This window comes from Fulvia fulva, chromosome 1 (assembly GCF_020509005.1).
Source record: "Fulvia fulva chromosome 1, complete sequence".
In the NCBI taxonomy this organism is placed as follows: domain Eukaryota; kingdom Fungi; phylum Ascomycota; class Dothideomycetes; order Mycosphaerellales; family Mycosphaerellaceae; genus Fulvia; species Fulvia fulva.
The window spans coordinates 7,873,999-7,896,109 of NC_063012.1; the positions used below are offsets into that span (position 1 = coordinate 7,873,999).

General features: G+C 50.0%; 5 protein-coding genes across 5 annotated transcripts; 2 read left to right on the forward strand and 3 right to left on the reverse strand.

Moving 5' to 3' along the window:
- Positions 1–151: 151 nt before the first annotated feature.
- On the reverse strand, positions 152–1,078 carry CLAFUR5_01543 (uncharacterized protein; the record flags this gene model as incomplete). The annotated part of the gene is made up of 2 exons (XM_047900691.1): positions 152–303; positions 397–1,078. 2 exons carry the CDS (start codon positions 1,076–1,078, stop codon positions 152–154), a joined length of 834 nt encoding a protein of 277 aa, XP_047755690.1.
- A 741-nt stretch (positions 1,079–1,819) lies between these two features.
- Positions 1,820–2,594, forward strand: CLAFUR5_01544 (Peptidyl-prolyl cis-trans isomerase-like 1; the record flags this gene model as incomplete). Its single annotated transcript, XM_047900692.1, has 4 exons — positions 1,820–1,926; positions 1,997–2,052; positions 2,111–2,193; positions 2,352–2,594. The coding sequence occupies 4 exons, from the start codon at positions 1,820–1,822 to the stop codon at positions 2,592–2,594; spliced, it is 489 nt and encodes a 162-aa protein (XP_047755691.1).
- A 96-nt stretch (positions 2,595–2,690) lies between these two features.
- On the reverse strand, positions 2,691–4,684 carry CLAFUR5_01545 (uncharacterized protein; the record flags this gene model as incomplete). The annotated part of the gene is made up of 9 exons (XM_047900693.1): positions 2,691–2,867; positions 2,945–3,190; positions 3,259–3,339; positions 3,495–3,648; positions 3,725–3,851; positions 4,006–4,146; positions 4,212–4,242; positions 4,298–4,448; positions 4,497–4,684. 9 exons carry the CDS (start codon positions 4,682–4,684, stop codon positions 2,691–2,693), a joined length of 1,296 nt encoding a protein of 431 aa, XP_047755692.1.
- Positions 4,685–5,800: 1,116 nt separating this feature from the next.
- Positions 5,801–6,868, forward strand: CLAFUR5_01546 (Carboxylesterase NlhH; the record flags this gene model as incomplete). Its single annotated transcript, XM_047900694.1, has 3 exons — positions 5,801–5,878; positions 5,926–6,505; positions 6,570–6,868. The coding sequence occupies 3 exons, from the start codon at positions 5,801–5,803 to the stop codon at positions 6,866–6,868; spliced, it is 957 nt and encodes a 318-aa protein (XP_047755693.1).
- Positions 6,869–7,171: 303 nt separating this feature from the next.
- Positions 7,172–12,007, reverse strand: CLAFUR5_01547 (uncharacterized protein; the record flags this gene model as incomplete). The annotated part of the gene is made up of 2 exons (XM_047900695.1): positions 7,172–11,732; positions 11,799–12,007. 2 exons carry the CDS (start codon positions 12,005–12,007, stop codon positions 7,172–7,174), a joined length of 4,770 nt encoding a protein of 1,589 aa, XP_047755694.1.
- Between the last annotated feature and the right edge of the window lie 10,104 nt (positions 12,008–22,111).

A 22,111-nucleotide genomic window follows, 5' to 3' on the forward strand; every position in this document is an offset into this window, starting at 1 on the left:
CACATTTGGGAACGGGAAAATACTCTTGCACAGTCATAAACTTCATATCACATATCTATCATCCTGTCATTGATCATACATCGAAGGATCTCATTCCACAGCGTCCTGCGCTGCTTGATATCATTAAACGATTCATAAGTCATGGGCAGCTTCAATATTTCCGCCCTCTTCGATCTTCGTAGTATTCGCCGTCGTTGCTGTACGACCTGTCTCGCATCTTGTTGGGCGGATTGCTATGCGACTTTTTCTTCTTGCTGTACTCGTGCCCGCCGAGTCCCCCGAGGATCGCACCGCCCAGTGTACCTATAAGGTATGTTAGCCCGATTGTCTCAAACGCAGGAGGCAAAAGCCATGAGCATCCTGTGTGTCTCAGGTCTCACATCAAGATTCACTCACCAAGCCCGGGGAAGATTGCATCACCCAGTATAGCGCCTCCGCCAGCGCCCAAGAATGTGTTTACGCCAGATGATTTCTTGCGCTGTGTCGACGATTTGTCATGGTGATGCCTTCTGTGCCGGCTCCGGCTACGACTGCGACTTCGCGATCTTGAGCTGCCACGGTAGTAATCATCGCGATATGGCGAAGCCGAGGGTCTGTATCTGGGTGTAGTCGATGGTCTTCGCCCGCTTGCATCTGCATTCCCGTTCCCAAACACTTGCTGCATTGCTGGAGAGCCAGCTAAGGGAAAGTAGCCGTGCGGCTGCTGATACTGCGGTTGTTGTTGGCTGCTTTGAGGCGCATATGAACCAGACCCTGTGAAATCCGAGGCTTTGAACTGAGGTGTAGGCCTGCTGCTCTTCTCCGGCGCATATCCTCCATTAGTTGGTGGTGGTCCGTTGGGTGGTGGTGGAGGATGCCAATACTGGTCGTTCGGCGGTGGTCTATGCTGTGGCGGAGGCTGTGAATGTGGTCTGGGCGGCTCTGCGTATGCTGTGTACGGGGGAGGCGCATCGCTCATGGGATATGGTGGGTTCGGGTTGAGGTGGGTGTTGTTGCTGCTTGGCTGAGGGAAGGAGGGGCCCGGTGGTGGGCCTGAGGACTGCTGGCCACCAGGATTGTAGTAGTCGGCAGCAGCCATATTGTGATTGCGGCTGAGTTATCGCTCGCTTGTCAGGATGTTGCTCGAGTCACTGTGGCAAAGCGTGAGAAGAATGCTTGAAGATGTTTCAGATGTGAGTAGAGAGGTAAGCGAGTGACGAGTGGACGGAGGGGAATCGCGCCAGGCGAGCAGAAGGCAGTGGAATGGAAAGGCAGCTGATGTAGTGTCGCATCAGTCAGCAACCGGTGTCCGCATCGCTCGCTACATGTATATCACTCAGACGGCCGGCCTCAGTCGTTCGACTCACTCGTGACCATGGCTGATGGGTGCTAAGGTAGTAAAGCGTGTGCCGTTATGCTTTCGACGTACGTCACACACCCGCGGACTCGATCTGCAGTGCGCCTTCACAGCCGCACCCGGCTGGCAGCGCCTGAGGCGGAATGTCGTGCAGCAGTGGTCGTTTGGACGGTCACGCAGGGTTCTGCAGTTTCTGCGATGCTGTTTTTGGTGATGGTACCTAGGTACTTCGCAGATGACCGATGGTGTGCAAATTGGGCAAGACCAAGAGCGTGAAGGACGATGACTGGATACGATGAGGCCGCTCTTGTGCGTGTGGCTGGGTCGATGAAGAAACGTGCAAGTACCACGCTCAGAGAACAGACGGTCACGTGGCCTGAACTTCCTTCACCTTGGTGGATTAGCACCGTGATGGCAGCAGCAGCCTGACTTCACCTCCATCTTGGGGCTGCATATACATGTACCCCTCCACGACCCTGCACTATGGCTCAGAACGTTCTGCTGGAGACATCTATGGGCGCAATCGTGGTCGAGCTGTACACCGATCATGCGCCCAAGACATGCCAAAACTTTTCCACTCTCGCGTCCAGGTATTTCACACCGTCTGCAAGACACTGCCGCGTGGCTTTCGAGCATGTCTGACACCTTTCTGTCTGGCAGGAGCTACTATAATGGCACCATCTTCCATAGGATCATTCCCGACTTCATGATTCAAGGTTCGTGTCAGACATACCGAACACCGACACCATCCAAAGCGATACTAACTCTCGCTAGGTGGAGATCCAACCGGAACTGGTCGCGGTGGTGCATCCATCTATGGCAACAAGTTTGAGGATGAGATTCGAAGCGACCTCAAGGTATGTGCAACGTGTTCAAGCCATCGTGCGCTTGAAACGTGCTTGAAGCACCCCTCTTTCCACATCATTTCAAGCACCAAACATCTTGAACAAAATGTCCACCACTGGCTTTTGATACGTTCCTACTGGGTCTGGCTAACAGGCCTCTGTCTGGGCAGCATACTGGAGCTGGCATTCTGAGCATGGCGAACAGCGGGCCCAACACCAACGGATCACAGTTCTTCATAACTCTTGCGCCAACACCATGGCTGGACGGCAAGCACACAATCTTCGGAAGAGTGAAGAGCGGCATGAGGGTGGTGCAACGAATGGGGCTAGTAAGAACGGGCGCTGAAGACCGACCAGAAGAGGAAGTCAAGATCGTCAGTGCCAGGATCCTACAGGCAGAAGATGGAGCCTAAGACGCAACTACTGGACGAATGTGCTTTCCGTGCTCGAGGACAGCATGTCTACATGCTATCGCCGATCTAAATACTACCACCCCGAGATCCCAGATATCATAAAAGAGGACCGTTCGGGTGAAGCAGGATCTTCGAGTATCCTTCGATACGCTTGTCGAACTTGTCGTACGCCATTGGCGCATCTTCCAAGCCAAGTTCGTGTGAGACGACAAACGATGGCTTCGCACGGCCGCTGATGATCAGGTCCCTCAGGTAGCGGTTGTACGCCTTCACCTAAACAGAACGGTATTAGCCATAGCGAACACCACGGGCCAGTGTCTCAGCAACTGCTAATGAGCTGGGGAACCCACATTGCACTGCCCTGTACCTAACGAAAGGCCTTTCTCGAACAGCTTGCCAAATGACAGAAGTATCTGACCCTTTCCACTCTTCTCGTCCGGGGCTCCAGGATCAGCTGGCACGTATAGACCAGGGATTCCTAAACCACCGCACGGTCTGGTGACCATTATGAGCTGATCGAGAACGATGTTTGGCTGTTCTTTGCTGCCGTCCCTGTCAACGGCCTGATAACCAACGGCGTCTACAGCGCGATCGACCTGCAAGTGGAAGAACGACGTTAGTCTGCCTCTTGGAATGGTCATACGAGTATCGCCAGGTCACGTACCATATCACCATTCTTCTCGATGATTTGCTTCACTGGGTCGCTGTCTCGGAAGTTGATTGGTGTGCATCCGATCTTGGCGGCCTACCCGTGAGCACAGGAAATGTCAGCCGATGTCTTTCACCCTCTCCTTGGTGACAGTGAAAGCCGAACGTTGGCAAAGCACGCCCTCCTTAAGCGCCCGGCTTTCAGTGTCACCGAGGAGACCCTCACGATCTTCGCGGCTCCTGGCATCTTACCTGGTCCAGCCGCTCCTTGACCTGGTCAACCACGAACACTCTTGAAGCGCCCCGGATGACAGCCGAATATGCTGCCATGAGACCAACGGGTCCGGCGCCGAAGACTGCCACGCTCTCGCCAGGTTTGAATCCTGCCAGTACGAGGCCATGCCACCTAACAGCAAAGGGTCCAAGGTCAGCAGATGTCTCAGACACGAGAAGATATGCCTAGCACCCTTCAGGGGGCTTACCCGGTCGGGAATATATCCGCTAGCAACGCAAAGTCAGCCTCGTGCTCTGTTCCTGGTGGTAGCTTGAGACCGTTGAAGTCGGCGTATGGTACCCGGAGGTATTGTGCCTGGCCTCCTTGGTAAGGACCTGCATGCAAACAGAAGCGTGTTAGCCATGCTCGAGATTCAGGTGCCAGTGTCTGAGACTATGGTGTACATGGAGCGCATCGTGCACCGCATGTCTCGCGTGGATGGCCATAGTCTTGGCCACTGCTCGAGCTTGGTACTCTCCAGAGACTTACCCATAGCTACATAGCCGTAGGCCCCTCCAGCGAACCCCGGATTCACGCCGGTACAGAAGGCTGTCTTTCCTTCTTCGCAATTTCTGCAGCGGCCGTCTGCGACATTGAATGGAAGCACGATGCGATCACCCTCCTTCAGCACTATCCAGCGCATCAGCAGGCCATCCAAGCGCTGATCTCAGAAGCTTCCTGGCTGCCAGACTTACAGGTCACTCCGGAACCGACCTCGGTGATCACCTACACAGGAGAGCATTAGCCACACGCGAGCATCCGTGGCAGCGCCGCTATTCACCCCAAGATTCTCGTGGCCGAAAACGAGGCCTGACACCGCTGATGTCCTTCCCTCATACATGTGCAGGTCGCTACCGCAGATGCATGTCGTTGTAACCTTGATGATAGCATCGTCTGGATGCTGGATCTTCGGCATATCAATCTCTTTCACGCTGAACGTGCGTTAGCAACGACCGCGAACGGCTGCCACGAACACGAACCTGACTTTGAAAGGTCCATCATAATGGAGAGCCTTCATCTTACCGCTCGACATGCTGGGTGGTCGGCCGTTCGATATATCGAATGTCTTCCGGGAAAGTGACACAGTAGTCAATGAGTGCGTGGGGATGTTCGTCCTTCGTGCTAGTCGGGGCAGAGAGAGCGGTGGTTCCCACACCATTGACCTCATGCGGGGTTGACTAGAGCTCGCGCTGGGAGCTGGCCTCGACGCGCAGACGCAATGCCATGCGTTGCGGGGTGACAGAGGCTAGATTGATGAGCCGCACGTCAGGCAGTTCGACGAAGCGCTTCATGACCCACTCGGTTGTACGCTCGCTGGCGATCCGCCTGAACGGGGCCTGACTGCAGCTTCTGGTATTTGCATGCTAGCTCCTAGCGGAATGATCGTTTGGCCTGCTATCGGAAAGCCAAGATCGTCTTGATCTGCATGGATCTGTTTGAGCTCCGGTGCATTTATGTTGCGTCGAGGTACGATATCCCATGTGCTATCGTTATGCATGCAAGACTGCGGTCATCGACAACACGAGGACGAATCTTTGGGACACAACGCTCGAAGAATCTGGTATGCTTTGGTCGACTTGCGAACACTACAGCATGGACTTATGAACCCTTCGGGCTTTCGAGGCCAGTGATCAAGGTAAGTTTCGACACTCTTTCACCAGGTCGGTTGAAGGTCAGAAGAGCCTTCAAGATCAGTGCTCTGCTGTCCAGCCAATCACTGTCATTCAATGCCCAAGGACTTCTTCAGAACTGTCGCAAAGCCTCCTTAGCCATGCTTCATATTAACATATTCCAATTGTATTAAACACCTTGAGCGAAGCCATTCCAGCAGCCAGCAGTTCGGGAAGCATGGGCGAACTGCCGACTGCATGATTTGCGGCCGAGCTCGCTGCCCATATCACCTAAAGCCAAGAAATTGCCACGTGGGAAGTCTTCCTTGCCCTGGCCGTTCCTGCTGCACAGGCACAGGCTCAAGGACGATATAAACGAGCCTCCGGACACTGTTGGAGCATTACTTACCACACCAACAGAGCTACTTCCATAGCTCGAAGCTTAGACTGAATTGCGGGGTGCTCTCCTCGCCTTGGTGGCTCCTTGGACTCTAGCGGACGCAACTACGCCTCATTGTGTGGCCTGCGAGCTTTTGGTCATGGCTGTTCAGCTCAGCTAGGGATCCTAAGAGCGAGCTAGAGAAGCTCATACATAAGCGTAGGTGCATTCCGGCTTTTCTCTGCTCCATGAACCACACAAACCGATTTCCAAATTTATTTCGGATTTTACAACGATGCCCTTTAGATTAGATCCAGCAATCGGTGCAGCGCTCGGTGCGTTGATGGGGCCAAGTCCCCCACCACCTCTACCGGTAAGAGTCTCAAAGGAACTAGCCTACTCTGACTAAACCCTCGAAAGGCCGGCGACGTGGAGAATCGACGAAAACAACTCGACGGCCTCTTCTCTGCCTTGACTCAGACTCTACCCTCCATCCCTGACGTCGAGACGAAGGACTTCCACGTCAAGGCCGAGGACGGCCATGATCTACTGCTGCGCTGGCTCACCAAGACCGGTGCTCAACCCCCAGGGTCTGCGATCTTTTATAGCCACGGCGGCGGAATGATTGCCCTGCAGCTCAAGCACTACACCGAGATGCTGCGCCGTTACGTCTCACGCACAGGTGTTCCCTTTCTCGCCATCGAGTATCGTCTAGCTCCGGAGGTCAAAGCGCCAGTTCCGGTCACAGATGCATACGCTGGGCTTCGTTGGCTGCACGATCATGCAGCGGAGCTGGGTGTTGATCCCAAGAGGATAGCGATCATGGGAGATTCTGCTGGAGGTGGCATCACAGCCTCTCTTGCGCACTATGTCAAGCAGAAGGGTGGGCCACCGGTAGCCAAGCAGATTCTCATATATCCTATGCTCGATGACCGGAACACTAAGACTGATGAGAATATCGCTCCATTTCTGACGTGGAGTGTCGACGATAACATAACGGGTGAGTAGCGCGGTCATCGTACTGTACAACAGAGCTGTGGCTGATCAACAACAATCTCCCACAGGCTGGCAAGCCCTCCTAGGTGATCGCATGGGCAAAGACAACGTCCAAGTGATAGAGGCAGCAGGTCGCATGAACCCAGCAGAGGCGCAAGGTTTGCCACCGGCGTACATAGACGTTGGCGAACTCGACTTGTTCCGTGACGAAGATCTCGAATACGCACGCAACCTCACCAAGGGCGGAGTCAGCGTCGAGTTCCACCTGGTCCCCGGGGCTCCGCATGCATTCGAAGCTTTTGCACCGAAAGCCGATGTCTCGCGCTTCGTTATGCAAAAGAGAGAGGAGGCCGTAAGCAGTGTCTGAAAAAGCATGAAGAAGGCGAGGTGAAGGATCATGCAGCATATACGCTGTCGGCCGTTCGCACCTTTCATATCGGATCATGTCCATCGGGACTACTATCAACATGAACACAAGCCACCTTGGCCATGGATGGGTATATCTCATTCCGCTGTCCCATCAACGCCAGAACACCTTCGCTTCCGTTAAAAAGATTCGCCCCGCTCCCAAAAGTCAGGTTTGCTATCGCAAAGGATGGCATGATTTCAGCTTCCCAACGCCAGTTCATAAACCACAACACATCGATAGCAGTCGTGTGAGACTGCGCCATCACGACTGTCCCTGCTGCCCGGGCAATCTTCCCGCGTAGAAATCGTCCCAGATGTCAGCGACCGGAAGACTTAATATCTCCTGCGCCTTCCTCTTCTTTGCTTCAGCATTAGATGGCTCGCCTTCCTTCACCTCTCCCTCGGCGTCATCCATAGGAATGTCGTCGTGATCCTTGAGCATGCCTTTGATCTGATGATAAATCGGGACGAGACTTTGTGGCGCACCTGTGACGCCGTCGCCGAAGAGGTCATCATTCCAGGCTTCCATGTTCAAACAGAAGCGAACAGCATCACTCTGACTGATGTCACTGCTGCTGCTGCTCTGGGAGCCCTCGCTGGGAGTGAGATCAGGTGAAGAATCCGCGTCTTGCCAGCCCGGCCTCAGTTCGTAGAGGCCAGACATGGGCTCCGTCTCAACCCAACCTTCCTCGCATGTATCGATGATGCGATTCCAGTCAACAGCAATGTCGAAGCCATAACTCAGTAATTCGTTGCCAAGCACGAACCAATCGGAGTCAGAGGCGTCCTTGTCGGTGTTGTTGGCCTCTTGGTCAGTCACTTCCGCGGGCATCATGATGTCCATCTTCTGCATCATGCCGTCGCGCAGGCTCTCATCCTTGGTCGCGTCCTTTTGTCTGTAATCAACATCGCCCGGCTTCTTCGTAGCCTTGTCCTTTGCATTCTGAGAGATGGCCTTGGGCGGCTGCTCTGACTTTTGCTTGCTAGGCTCATCTTTGCGGACGGTCTGTGGTGTGGCAAAACGAGGCTTGCCCGCGAGAGGGCTGTTTGTGATGGCTGGCGCCAACATCTGTTTGGCGTTGCCATTAACATCAACTCCAAAAGTGGTTGCAGCATTGTCGAGCAGAAATTCTAGCGCATTGTCGATCTTTTGGTGGTGCGCTGATTCGTGGTCCCTCAGCTGATCTTCAGTGTCGAACCCCTTCAGGGACGCCTCACAGGTAGTGTCTGTGCAGCGGAACTTCTTTTGCTCCGCTTCCCTGTCGGGCTCTGCTTTGATTTGAGCCTGGGCTTTGCGAGTTTGATCAGGACTCTGTGCCTTGCCAGGAAGAGCAGCCATCCCTGCACCAGCTGCTGGACTACCCGCCTGCGCTGCTGGAGTAGACGCCTGGCTACCATTGGGTTCAGTCTTCCGCTTCTTCGCGGGTGGAATCTTGAGCTTGTCGGTAGTGAGCTCATTCCTGCTGGGCTCATATTTGGGAACGCCGTGTGGACTGGGCGCCGCTGCGCCCCATTCAAAAGTCTTGTTGTTGTCCGTGGGTGCGGGCGGCGCTTTGTTGTTGGAGGATGGCTTTCTTGCATGCGACTGCGAAGGAGTCCGCGCCATATTGGCAGGCTGAGCAGTCGGCTGGGGCTGGCGCGGCGGTCCTTTGACTTGTTGTGCATCGAGGGCTTCTTTCCTCTTCTTGATCTCGGTCATGTACCCAGCAACAAAGCGCTCCGTGTGGTACAACTGCTCTAGTGCAACGGTAGGCTGACCATCTCTGATGTTCTGTTTACCTTCGTCCCAGTTCTGTTGAACAATCACTCTGGCACGGATGATCTTCTTCAACATGTCGTCGTCGAAATTCAGTTGCATGGCCACGACGAGTGTCCTGTTCAGATCCTTGAGTGGATTCCAAAGCTTCTTCAGACTTGCCTTGATCTTCTCTTGTGTGGATGGATCGGTCTGAATGAAGGGGCCGCGATGGGTAGCAGCCGTAACTTCTTGCCACAGTCTCTGGATCTTGGTCTGCATGTCATGGCTGCCAAATTGACCACTCTGTTGCTGAGATTGGCCTACCGACTGACCAGGGCGAGGTTGCTGGTTGCCACCCGCACCTGCCTGCCCTTGTGCTTTTCGCAAATTCTCCATCTGCAGGTGCTGTTGCATGCGTTGCATCTTCTGGAGGTATGTCTGCTTTTGGTCATCTGTCATGTTCCTCATTGACTCCGCCAGGCGTGAAGCGCCAGATAGTGAAGGCTGTGGTTGGCTCCCTTGCATCGCTGGTACTGGTGCAGCGTTCTGCTGTACAGGCTGGCTTGATAACTCGACCACATCACTATTCGCCTGTTGCGGTGGCTTTTGTTGGCTAGCAGCTCCTTGACCCGGCGCAGATTGTGGAGGACGCTGCTGGTTACCGTTAGGCATGCCAGCTTGAGGACCTACATTCATGTGACCCGGAAGACGTGGCGCTTGACCGGCTTGCATTGAAGTGTTCTGTCGCATTTGGCGCATCTTCTCGAGTTTCTGCCGGATCATTAACTGGCCAATCTGATCATCGGACATGTTTTGAGCCTGCGGTACTTTGCTTCGGAAAATCAGAATCTCTTGTGGCCCAGGCGGAGGAAATGGTGGTCTGGGCGGCACCTGGTTCACATCATTTGCAGCTCCTTGATTAGGAGGCTGCATCATTGGCGCAGGCGGAACCATTTGTGCTGGAGGTGCTGGCCGATCCGGGGCGGCCATTGCTTGCTGCAGGCCACCATTAATAGGCTGCTGTGGACCTGGGAAAGGTGTCTGCCCATTCTGGTGGATCATACGAGATGCCATGATGCCGTTGACTTGTTCCACGATCTGTTGGACTTCCTGGGGGCGTCCTTGAAACCATCGATTCTGTAACTCGGCGACTTTCTGAGCCGTCCCAGCAGGTAAGACGTTGGCGCTCTGCGCAATATGATTCTTCAAGGGTCCCCAGGTAGTTATGCCTTGCGGCACTGCAATACTGAGCTGTGTCAGGAGTTCTCTAGGGAAAGGTCTCTGCTCTATCAGCTGGGTCCTTAATCGTTGCGCCATGTTTTGTTGATGCTGCAAGCGCCGCATTTGTGCTTGTCCGTCCATTTGAACCTGGTTTGGCGGGGGCTGAGAGTTAAAGCCAGGTACGGCATTGCCCATCTGATGCTGCAACATGTTGGGCATCGGCTGATTAGCCTGTTGCGATTGTTGCTGCTGTTGATGTTGCTGATGCTGCAGTTGATGCTGCTGCTGTGCCGCGTTGTTAGGCATGCCGGGCATTCCGGGCGGTCTGTTACCCGCTCCAGGCGTCTTGAACTTTTCCAATACGGCTTGTATCTGGGCAGGAGGCATGCGGCTCAACTTTTCACGATGCTGTTCCGGAACCCTCTGCAGCAAAGCCATCACATGTGGTGGAAGGCTGGCAGGGCCATTTGGTCCTGGCTGCTGTTGAGGATTGTTCTGATTCACCATGCTTTGGTGATGTTGTGCAAGCTGGCTAACACCATTCATCGGTGTCGAAGGCATGGCCTGCTGCTGTTGCTGTCGGTTGGGTTGTGGCGTGCCAGGTGTCCCTTGCCCCGGTGGTACGATTGGCCGGTTTAGCATTGACATAGCTGGAGAATTGACCTGACCAGTGGCGTTCCCAGCAAAGGCGTTTGGTGTATGCAGTCCACCTGGTTGTCCTTGCAGCTGTGAGTGTCCTCGGACCATGGCATGTTGCTGAGCCTGTTGTTGTGCCATGAGCTGTTTCTGCATGCGCTCTCTGTTTTGAGCTTCATTCCGCTGCTGAAGATAATATTGCATTTGAGCATTCTGGTTCGCGTTCTGGCCTTGATTCGCGCCATTCTGGTTCGCGAGCATTTGTGGGTTGATGTTTTGAGGCATGTTCATTTGATTGCCAAGTCCCATGTTGTTGTTGTTGTTGCTCGCCGGCACAACTTGCTCTCCAGACTCTTGTAGCTTGAGAGCATTCGCCTGCTGACCAAGAATTCCCGAGAAGTCGATGCCCGGTCCTTCGGCCTGAGAAGGTGGCCTCTGGGGTTGGTTGTTCACCATCTGCATGCCATTGTTCATACTGCCATTGTTCTGCTGCTGCTTTTGTGCCATCTGAGTCTGCGCGCGTGTCACCAACAGCCGCAGCAACGGGTCTTGGCCTTTACTTCGCATAAGCGCGCGTTGTTCTTCTGGCAGTGAATTTGCAAACTTTTCTCGTAGGGCACTCCTAGTATTCTCGTCCATCCGGGCGTACATGGTCTTGGCGGCCTCGACTGCTTGTTGTAGCATGGGATGTTGTTGTGGCTGCGGCCGCTGACCCATGTTCAAACCTTGTGATTGATTCGATTGACTGTTCACCTGACCGAGGCCTTGTGACTGCTGTTGATTTTGGAGATGCTGCGATGACATCTGCAGCGCGGACGGGTCCATTGTCGCGGGCTGCTGCTGCTGTTGTTGTTGTGGCTGCATGGGTAAAGGTGACGGCTGCATCTGTCGCTGCAACTGAGGTGGAAACACCGAGTTCTGCCCCGGTGTCCCATTCATCTGTCCGGTAGGGAAGCCCATATTGCCCATGCCGTTGTTTTGCATGTTTTGCATGTTCTGCATGCCATGCTGCATATTCATCATGTTTTGTGGCATCATGCCGCCGCCGCCGAGGTTCATGGTGGCCGCCTGCTGCTGTCGGCGGCTCTGGATTTCCTTCATCTTCTCATTCATCTTCTCGGTGTATTGCTCCTTGTTCTGCACTTGGGTCAAGACCCGTTTCTCCCATTCCTCGGCGATGTTGATGCAGCGGTTGACGTCGGTGTTGATTTGGCGGAGAGCGGTGACACTATGGAGAGATTAGTGAATGGGACAAAGAGCGCCATGGCTGGCGGTGAAGCGCGGGCCAACGTACAGTTGCATGATCCTGTTAGCACGCTCGCGCACATCGAAGGTGGCCTGCCAGCTCCCCTGCAGCGACGGGAGCCTGGCGCGTAGTCTGTCCATGATGGCGGCGTGGATCTGCTGCATAGGATTGCCCATTTGGGGTCGCTGCATACTCGCCATGGGATTTCCGCCGCTGGGGCCTGGCAGCCCGTTGGACATCATGTTCGCCTGCTCCATTTCACAGCGACGGTGTCCGCACGGCTGCTTCGTTCGGGGTGCAGCAGGTCACTATCAGGGCCGGAAGCTGTCTGCACGACACTTGCTCGGTCGCGTACACGGTCATCCAGCGGAAGGTGGGTGTGGAGGTGGAGGTGGAGGTGGATGACGTGAATGGATGTCGCGTGTGCGGATGCGAGTGACGGGAGGCTGAGGCTGTTGTGCCACACAGCCGGCACGAGGCAAAGAAGTCGTAGTGGTAGTGGTAGTGGAAGCGGTAGTGGAAGTGCGGGTCACACGCTCGCTCGCTGTCTAAAGCAGCGGGAGCCAATGGTCGCAAGGTCAATGAGATGACGCTCCAGTAGTAGGTCGAATGTACTTTGGTCGGTGATGGGCGTGGGTGTGCGGAGATTGTGCGCATGAAAGGTGCAAGATGGGCGTTGCGTCGTGGTCAGGACTTCGCTCGTTGTCGCGTTCTGATCCAGTGGCAGAGGTGGTCGTAACTGGGCGCAGTCAATGCGACGCGAGTGCGGCGCTGTGACGACTTCCGGTGACGGCTGTGAGGGAAAGGGTACTACGTAGACAAGACAAAATGCGGCAGACTCCAGCGATGCGTGCCACACAACAGACACAACACACTGGCAACGTCTGCTGGCCGCGCCGTCTTCACCGTTGCTGTTCGGCGGCTGCGACAGTACTGCAAGTCACCAGTGGAGGTCCACGAAGTCACGAACAACATGGCATATGGCATTACTAGCGCCGCCGTAGCTTAACGCCAAAGAGATCGCCCTGTCAACTCAAAGCACCTTTACTCTCTCTCTTCTCCAGCCATTATTCTCTGCCTCACATCTCTGCACAAGACGGCCACATCAATTGCTGCCCACACACAAAATAGCTGACGTCTCGTACACTGGTCACTTCCAACGCTCGCTCATTTCCAGACGACCAGCACTGCGATCGGAGCGATTGCTGAGACTGGGCGCGTCGCGTGGGTCTCGCCACTGCAGGCCCTTAGCGTACTCCACCATCATTCCCAAACAGACCACCCAATACTTCTTACCGTCCTGTCCGTGGGAGCCTTTTGGAATCCCATACACGGTACACCACACAGCATATCTCTAGCATTTGTTCATCGTCGCCATCTACAGCAAAGTCGAAACAGTCGTAGCAAACAGATCGTGAGGCCCAAGCCTCTCACACCAGCGAAGCCGCGTGCAGGGATGCGGGCTGCTACCTAGTACCGGTCACACGAGTGCAAGGTGTTGCTTTCAACACAAGGTGACCCCGGTCAGGACAAGTGAAGGTGAGCACATCGAGTGGCCTCCGTACTTCCTGTCCCCCCAGCTGGCCGATGTCCCCCCAGCATAACCCGCACCTCGAATACACCTATATAGCCTTCTGAATTAATTGTTACCCAATATCGCATTAATTTAAGCTAATATTATCGCGCTACATCGCGTAGATAGCGTGTTATAGGCTCCTTACGGCTCTTTAGAGAATACCTCAAAATTCGACCTTCTAGTACCTTAATTCTCGCTCTTCCGGTTATTCTCTTTCTATCTATTATAACACTACTATATTACTACTAATATAGACAATTACGAGTAGGTGCTATTAGCCTTATAGTAGGCTCCTATTGACCTTACTATCGCTATCGTACTGGCGCGTATATTACTAGAAATACCTTATTTTAGTAAATCTAGTAAATCCGATTAAGGGCGCCTAAGAACGCGTTTCTTTAACACCTAAACCTTTATTCGACCTTAATACCTACTATCTATTTGCTTAGTATTACCGCGACCTTAGAAGTACGCGTTTACGGTTATTAACTTTATAATAAAGTCCTTATTTAAATATTCTATACTACGTAAAGACGCGTTCTCTAGCGAGTACGACCTAACCGAGTATTTCTACGCGTTTAGTAAAGAGGAGGGCTTTAAATATAGGGCGAATCTAAAGGGCTCTAAGGATTATAATAGGGCTAGAAAGCAATATTGATATAAGGTAGTATATTACTATTCTAGTAAGCCTAAGAGTACTTAGAAGTATACTACTAAGGCTAGAATAAAGACTAAGAAGATTAGCTATCCTTTCTACTTCTACGCTATAGTATATAAACCTAATAAGTCTAAAGGTAAATAGAAGATATAGTATTTAAATAAGCCTAAATAGATAGATAGATTTGTTATTCCCCTATTCTAGGACCCTATCCGGCCTATATAGGTATATATCTATTGTTATATACAAAGGGAAACCCGAATAGGTAAAAACCCTTCCCGCCCCCGACTACTCCTTATCTAGTTTAGCTTTCCCTCTAAACGTACGTAGTCTATATCACTACCCCGTTAGCCCCCGCTCCTAGCCGGTCTCGTCGCGCTACGTCGTATCCTCTCTTCCTATACTACTCCTACTAGGCGGTACTGTTCTAGCCAGCCCTTCTCTAGTATCTAGTTCGTAATACGCCGTAGGTCCTTAGCGTTATTAAGAAGTGCCCTAATCGTCCGGTTCCTCGCCTTTACTATCTACTCCCCCCTTCCTAGCGACCACCTCGGATAGACGAGGAGTGCGTACCGTACGTTCTAGGAGCGATAGCCGTAGGAGTAGCTAGTATTTGTATATCCTAGAACCTTCCTCTATAATAGGTACCCCTAGAGGCCGATGTGTTCGCTTCGTAGTTAGGTTACTATACTACTCTATACCCTCGTAAGGCGGTAGTAGATAAGCTTCGGGGGGTGCTTAACCGCGGATTTTGTAGCTAACTATTCCTTAGGTTGTCCCGCTAGCTAAGGGCGTCTACTATACCCTACAACCTAGTTGTTCCACCTCTCTTTCTATAGTTGCTCTATAAACGATTTCTTACCTTCCTATTATATTACTAGCTGTTCGTCCCTTACCCGGTAGTTCGGCTCGTTTCCGGGTCAAATGCCCCTATACGCTAGTACTAATTCGCGGGCCCTTACGACTGTACTAGCGATGACCTTCTATACTAGGTACTATACCGACTTGCCTAAGTAGGAGGTCCGTAGTCCCTAGATATATAGGTCGATCGGCGGTATAGCGGTCTCGTACTTAAGCATCCTCGTTAGTATCGACTTATATACCCCGGTGACCTTCCTTAGGCATAAGTTTTAGATCTTCGCTAGCGGCGCGACGAGTCCCTTCGATAGGTAGGCCCTCTCGCCTAAGGACTATACTTGGCTACTATAGGTAAGGACTGGCCGTATAATAGCCGTATATAGAAGTCGTGACTACCGGAAGTCCGCCCCCTATATAGACGTAGTAAGCCTCTAGTATAATACTATATTCTGTTTAGCTTTCCGTAATATTACCTATACGTGCTTCCTCTACCGTAGCGCCGGGTCCACCTATAGTCCGAGGATCCTAAGCTAATTTGCCGGGTTAGTCGTGTGCCCCTATATCTAGATAGAAGCTTATATATTATAGAACCGTGGCCGGCGCGTAAAGTATATCAGATTGTACTTTTCTAGGGCAAACCGAGCCCCGTGCCTCCTAGCCTAGTCCTCGTAGATCTTGTGCTTCTCTTCTAGTAGCCTATAGTTCTCTTAGTCGAGGAAGACTACGCTAGGATGTTTATGTCGTCTACGAAGCCGCTCGTAGCGGTGTTCTAGGATTCTAGGGCTAGGAGTAGCGTCGCTATAAAGAAGAGGAACAGAATAGGTACTAGCGTTAAGCCTTACGGGATTCTAGTATAGACTGCTTAAAATAGGCTTCTGTACTAGCCGACTAGGATCGACGTACTACGGTCTTAGAGGTAGGACCGTACGAAGTTAATAAGCTACTTAGGGAGTCCTTTCGACCTTAGGATATAGAGTAGCCGCGGGTATAATACGTAGTCGAAGGCTCCCGATATGTCTAGGCTAAGTAAGGAAGCCACCTTGTCCCTATTCTTATACTAGATAGCCTTTACCTAAGAGGTGATAAGTTCTATCGCGGATAGCGTCGATCGCTATAGGCGCGTACCTATCTAGGTCTCCGGGAGTAGGGAGTGTTCCTCTACCGCCTCGGAGAGTCTCGTTATAACTAGCTTCTTAAGCGCCTTCCTAAGAGTATTAAGGAGCGTAATTAGGCGGCACGACTTCACCTACGTATAGTCTTCCTTCTACGGCTTACGTAGGACTACTATCGTCGATTGTTTAAAAGCTATCGGGTAGTACCCGGTCTATAGGTAGGCATTAAAGATCGCTATAACTACTAGGGCTAGTTAATCTCTACACTTCTTTAGTAGCTCGTTTAGGATCCTATCCGGCCCCGAGGCTTTCTTCGCCGGCAACTTCCTTAGTATAGCGGCAACTTCTCCCTCGGACACCTCCTATTAGACCGCGATGCTAGGGGCTAGGGGAGTAGAGCTGTTTATATCGCTTAGATTAGCCTCGACTAGGGGCGGGAAGAACTTGCTAGCTAGTAGACGCGCCTTAGCCTCGGGGTCGCTAACCGGGCTACTAGGCGATTATAGCGCTAGGATAGAGAAGGAGGGGCCCTATATAGGGTCCTATCGGGCCTATTTTGCTAGCTTCTACATCCTCTCTAGCTTACCGGCGATTTCTTCTACTATAGCCCTCTAGCCGACTACTTTCTCCCTTCGTATTATAGCTTTCTTCTGTTAGTATACCTCCCTATATACGTTCTAGGCCTCCTCGCTATAGCTGCTCGTCTATACCCGGCGGGCTCTCCTTACTTCTCTTACTACCGTAGTACACTCCGGCGTCTAGTATAGTTTAGACTATGTCGTTAGTTAGGTAAGCGGAACGTAAAGTAAGGTCGCTTTTCTTATTTCGTCTATTAACCCCTAGACTGCTTCGTCTATCTCGTCTTTACTATTGTATTGCTACTACGCGATCTAGACTAGCCTCTTAGAGTTATTAAGGTACGCCTAGATATTAGCCTAGTAGGCCTTTCCCTAGTTTAGCTTAGGGGTTCTCGCTAGTATACGTTATATCTATGTCGTAATAGAGGTCCTAACTAGTATATAGTCTAACGACGCCTCGAGTTTATATTCGATCCTATAGTAGGTTACCGTATAGTAGTAGCTATCTAAGATCTAGGAGAGGTCGATCGTGCCTTAGAGTCCCCCTCTCTTCTAGGTACCTAGGTCCTTTAGGGTATTAAGGGCAATTACGTTACTCGCTATTAAGTCGAGTACTTCGTCGGCTATAGGGTACGGCTATATAAGGCTTTCCTAGGAAGGGTAGTATATATTGAAGTCTCCTACTACGATGTGGCACCCTTGTCTCTTAAGCGCACTGTCTAGGTGTCTATAGACCCCTAGGTCGCGGCTAGACCTCGAGGCTAGCGGTTGTATATATAGGTTGTGTATCTAGGTACTACCTACGTAGAGGGAGGTAATATCGCCCCCGCCTTCTTCGTCTACGTAGTACACTACCTCCTAGTCGGATTCTAGTATGTCCTTACTAATATAGAAGCACGTACGGGGTCTACCGTCGCCTCGTAGGTATGTCGTATAGCCTAGTAACTTATAGGTCGTTAGTCTCTTATAGTACGGGTTAATCTATAGCTCCTAGATTATAAGGACGTAGTGGACGCGCGGGTCCGCCTCGTATAGGAAATGGTTCTAGACTATATCCTTGCTATAGTTGACGTTATACTAGATGATACTAAGCGTATCGAGGCTAGTTATCGGTATCGATAATCATTTCCTCTATATCGTCCTATGTCCTACTACCCTACGCGTCCTAGTCTACGCCTATCGGCTATATACTAAAGGGGAGCCGGGCCTAGTTAGATTCCCTCGCCGTAGCTAGTAGAGTACGTGGCCTCCCGTACGCCCTAGGTTACGTATCCTTTATATCGTTCTCGGCCCTAGGGCGCTTATGCCCGACCACCGCTAGTTAGTTCCGGTATAGGCTAGCCTTACGGTCGCCGTAGAATCTTAGGGCGACGGTTCTGTTTATAATTGCCTTGTTTTTCGCTAGTTTCCGCTATAGGCATTCCGTACTATACGATAGGTAGTACCCCGGACAGTTCGCGCACCGTCTCGTAGTCGATGTATAGTCCCTAGATATATAGTCTCCTATATAGTTCGAGCAGGCCTACTTATTTATGTACGTGTAGGTTTGGTGTCTATACTGTTAGCATTTGAAGCATTAGAGGACACGAAAGGATAAGGAGTGCTTTTCTACTATCTTGAGGCTATATTGCTAGACTAGGCCTTGTTCTATCGCTAGATCCGCCGCTTTCGCGTCTTATAGCTATACTATTAGCGCCGAGGCCTTCTTGCCTTCTAGCTATTTCCTATAGAGCCAAGTCGCCTTCTAGATTAGAGAGTTAAGAGTGACCGGGTTATCCTCTTAGAGAGCGCGTAGGTAACCCTAGTTAGTTAGGTCAAACTCCTTAGGTATATCGTAGACTAGGATCGTACATTGTTTCGTTAAGACCTTCGCTAATGCCGTAACCTTAGATGCCTACTATATCTATGCCTCTAGGTGCCTCCTAGTAGTAGTAGAGCTAGTATAGATCTATAGAGTACCGTTAGACTATTAGTTCACTACGACCACCCCTAGTTAGTTAATTCGTTAGGCGAGCTCCTTGTTCGATAGCTTCGTAACTTCGGCCTAGTCTTCCTTTACTACAATACGGATCGTAACTATATCGTACGTTAGGCGGGGGCCTAGTATCGATACCGCGACCGATGCCTAGCTATAGGGGTGTTGATTCCGGGTAGCCTTACTAATCGCCTAGGACGTCGTCCTTATTTCTTATTACCCTCGGTAATACGACAGTATAAGCGCCGTACGTAGCTAAGTGATTATTACCTATAGAGACCGGTAAGGGAGCTAATCGTTAGTTTCTATACTTTTTGCGTCCTCTATAAGTTGCTACTAGTTGTCTTAGGGGGGCTTCGCCTATAGGGCCGTAGGCGCCGTTAGTGCCGTAGCCTAGGCTACTATTACCTAGGAGTTGCCTAATGTAGCTAGGCACCTCCGCGGCGTTTAGAGCTAAAGAAATAGGGTGAAGAGAGCTTTAAGCTGTGCAGATTGAATAAGGTAGAACTCCCTTAGTCCTAGGGGTAGTGGCCTGCTTTATATATCGTTAGAATAGCCTTAATAAGAGCTTTCGAATGTGTCTTGTTTTGGCGTAGAGATCGATGAGCGTTTCCGGGTCCTAGGGGATAGTATAATAAGCCTAAATACTATTAACGTACTTTACTATCGAGCGGGCTATACTACTAAGCGGGCTACTTTTACTAAGAACTTTACTACTTCTACTTTGATTACGACGGTATCTTAACACGACGACATCCTATAGAATCGTTACTAGGAGGACAATTCCTCTTTAGATTCTTCGCTATCTAGTAAGTCTACTTAATAGATACGTACGTTATACCCCGACTCGCTATATCGCTTATAGCGTTATAGCCTTAGTACTAGCCGAACACTATCTAGCGACTCTCTACTTACTTCCTACCTCCTAGTATCCTCTAGAGGTATTAATTACGACGCCTTATCGAAGGTTAGAAACCCTCTAGACTGAATGTACTTATGCTTTCGTACTTTTCGCTATATAAGGGCCTCGTTAGACTTCCGTAGCTTACTAATCTCGCTTCGTATAAGAGCTATCTAATACGCTATCTCTCTACTCCCTCTCTATTACCCTATTAAACGACCTTCCTCTTTCTACTACGCCTTTCTAAGCCCGTAACGACGCTCTAAGACGTAATAACACCTATTATAAACCCTATCTCGTCGAAGTTATACGTGTCCTAGTTAAGGATACTATACTTCTCCTTTATATTACGTATAAGTAAGAACTACTTCTCGATAACGTCTAGATCTTCTATTAGGGCTCGCTAACGATCGTATCTACGTGTTATACGAACCTTTAGCTTACGATACTACCTAATAAACCTATCTGTCTAATTGAGACTAGCGGGCTTAAGACCCTTCTCTTATAGTAATAAATCGGCTATTACTTGTATACTAGCCTTTAATAGCGGGAAACCTCTAAGATCTAGCTCGAGTATATACCTAAGTATCACCCTCTCTTCTAGCTCTATAAGCTTCTTCGAATTAGGCTCGTAGTTACCCCGAGGAGGTCGTCTATTCAATCGATATCCTAGTATAGTTCGAGACGCGTCGTATACCTTTATAGTAAGTCGATTCGTAATTGTCGCGTCGCGTTTCGTAGCCTAGATAGCTAAGGTTAGTTTGGCCTCGTTTAAAGACAATATACGCTATAATAGTAGTTATATAGCTATATCTATAGAAGTGGTACAGTTCTTAGTAAAAGTAGCCCGCTCGGTAGTATAGTCCGCTCGGTAGTAAAGTACGTTACTATAATTATAAACTAGACGACCTTATATTACTTATAATATACCGTAAGAGATTACAAACGGCTAGGTTCTTAGAAGAGCTCGAATGCCTATAGTAGGCTCGTATACTAATAGCGAAGATTATAGTCTACTTTAGAGACCGCCTATTACTTAAACCTTAACGTACTTTACTACCGAGCGGGCTATACTATCGAGCGGGCTACTTTTACTAAGAACTATACTACTTCTACTTTAATTACGACGGTATCTTAATACGACGACATCCTATAGAATTGTTACTAGAAGGACAATTCCTCTTTAGATTCTTCGCTATCTAGTAAGTCTACTTAATAGGTACGTACGTTATGCCCCGACTCGCTATATCGCTTATAGCGTCGTAGCCTTAGTACTAGCTAAACACTATCTAGCAACTCTCTACTTACTTCCTACGGTCGACGACAAAGTATTCCTAATATAGCTACTTACCTCCTACCGGTATTAGTCCTCGTAGCTATCTCTTCTTATAGTCTAGAATTTGCTTAACTTCCTATTAATCGGGCTCGGCGGGATCGGCTTCGTATTATTCGTCGTCGACAATTCGGATCGTTAGTAGTACGGGTTATGTCTATCCTATAAGCGGCGGATAAACTAGTATAAGAAGGTATAAGTAGAAGCGATTATCGATATTTAAAGTAGGTAGGAGCTCTACTTTATAAGTATTACCCGGTAGTACCTCCGTAATTACGTACGGTCTAGACTACTTTACGTCTATCTTATAAGAAGGTCTCTCTATCGTCTAGTTCTTAGTACTTACCTATACTTCGTCGCCTTTGGCGTACCGTAGTATAGGTATACGCGTCTAGTTTGCGCACTTAGCTTAGACTACTTATACTAAGGCTATCTACTATCGTAAGTATTAGTATATCTCTTATATCTTAGCCGTAAACTTGTCCGCGGACTCGGCGTCTAGTCGCTATTTATATAGCTTTAGTAGTATAGATAAGTCTAAGTCGAACTTAGAGAACCTTAGATTACGCCTAGTATTAGTATAGAACGGCGAGACGTCTATTATTACGGACACTACATTATTTACTATAAACTTAGCTAATAGAGTCTTATCTAGCTAGTCGTCCTAGGTATAGTTAAAAAAGATACGTAGATATTACTCTATTACTTTGTTCGTATTCTCCGACTATCTATCTATTTCTAGGTAGAATAATAAAGATAGCTTTCGATTAATACTAAGTAGCGCGTATATCCTACGCTAGAATACGGAAACCTATTACGTACTACGATCCGAGATAATAGACTTCGGGAGCCTATATCTACTAAACACGTACTTAAGAAATACTAGTACGTAATACTCTACTATTATCGAGGTAATAGGAATGATATATCGCTCCTTAGTTAAGCGGTATATAACGGTTATAATATTCTCGTACGTTTATCCGTTAACTACGCTTATTCCCTTCGGTAGTTTAACTACGAAGTTAATAGAGATATCCTCCTAAGCGCTAAATAGTACTAGTAGCGGTCTTAATAGCCCTAGGTACTAGATATTAGTGTTCTTATTTATATAGTAAGCGCGGTAGGCACGTATATAGCTCTTAATAAATCGTACGATACCTAGCTAGGTATAGTTACGAGCTACTAATTTATACGTCTTCTCGTTCCCTAAGTAACTAGCTACTATATAGTCGTAGAAAGCCTATACGATACGAGTACGTACCGGGATTTCACCTTTATCTAGATTGTCTTCTAACTCCGGAGGAACGAATAGGCTATAACTACTATATATATTCTTAATATATATTATACCTCCGACCGGGACTATATAA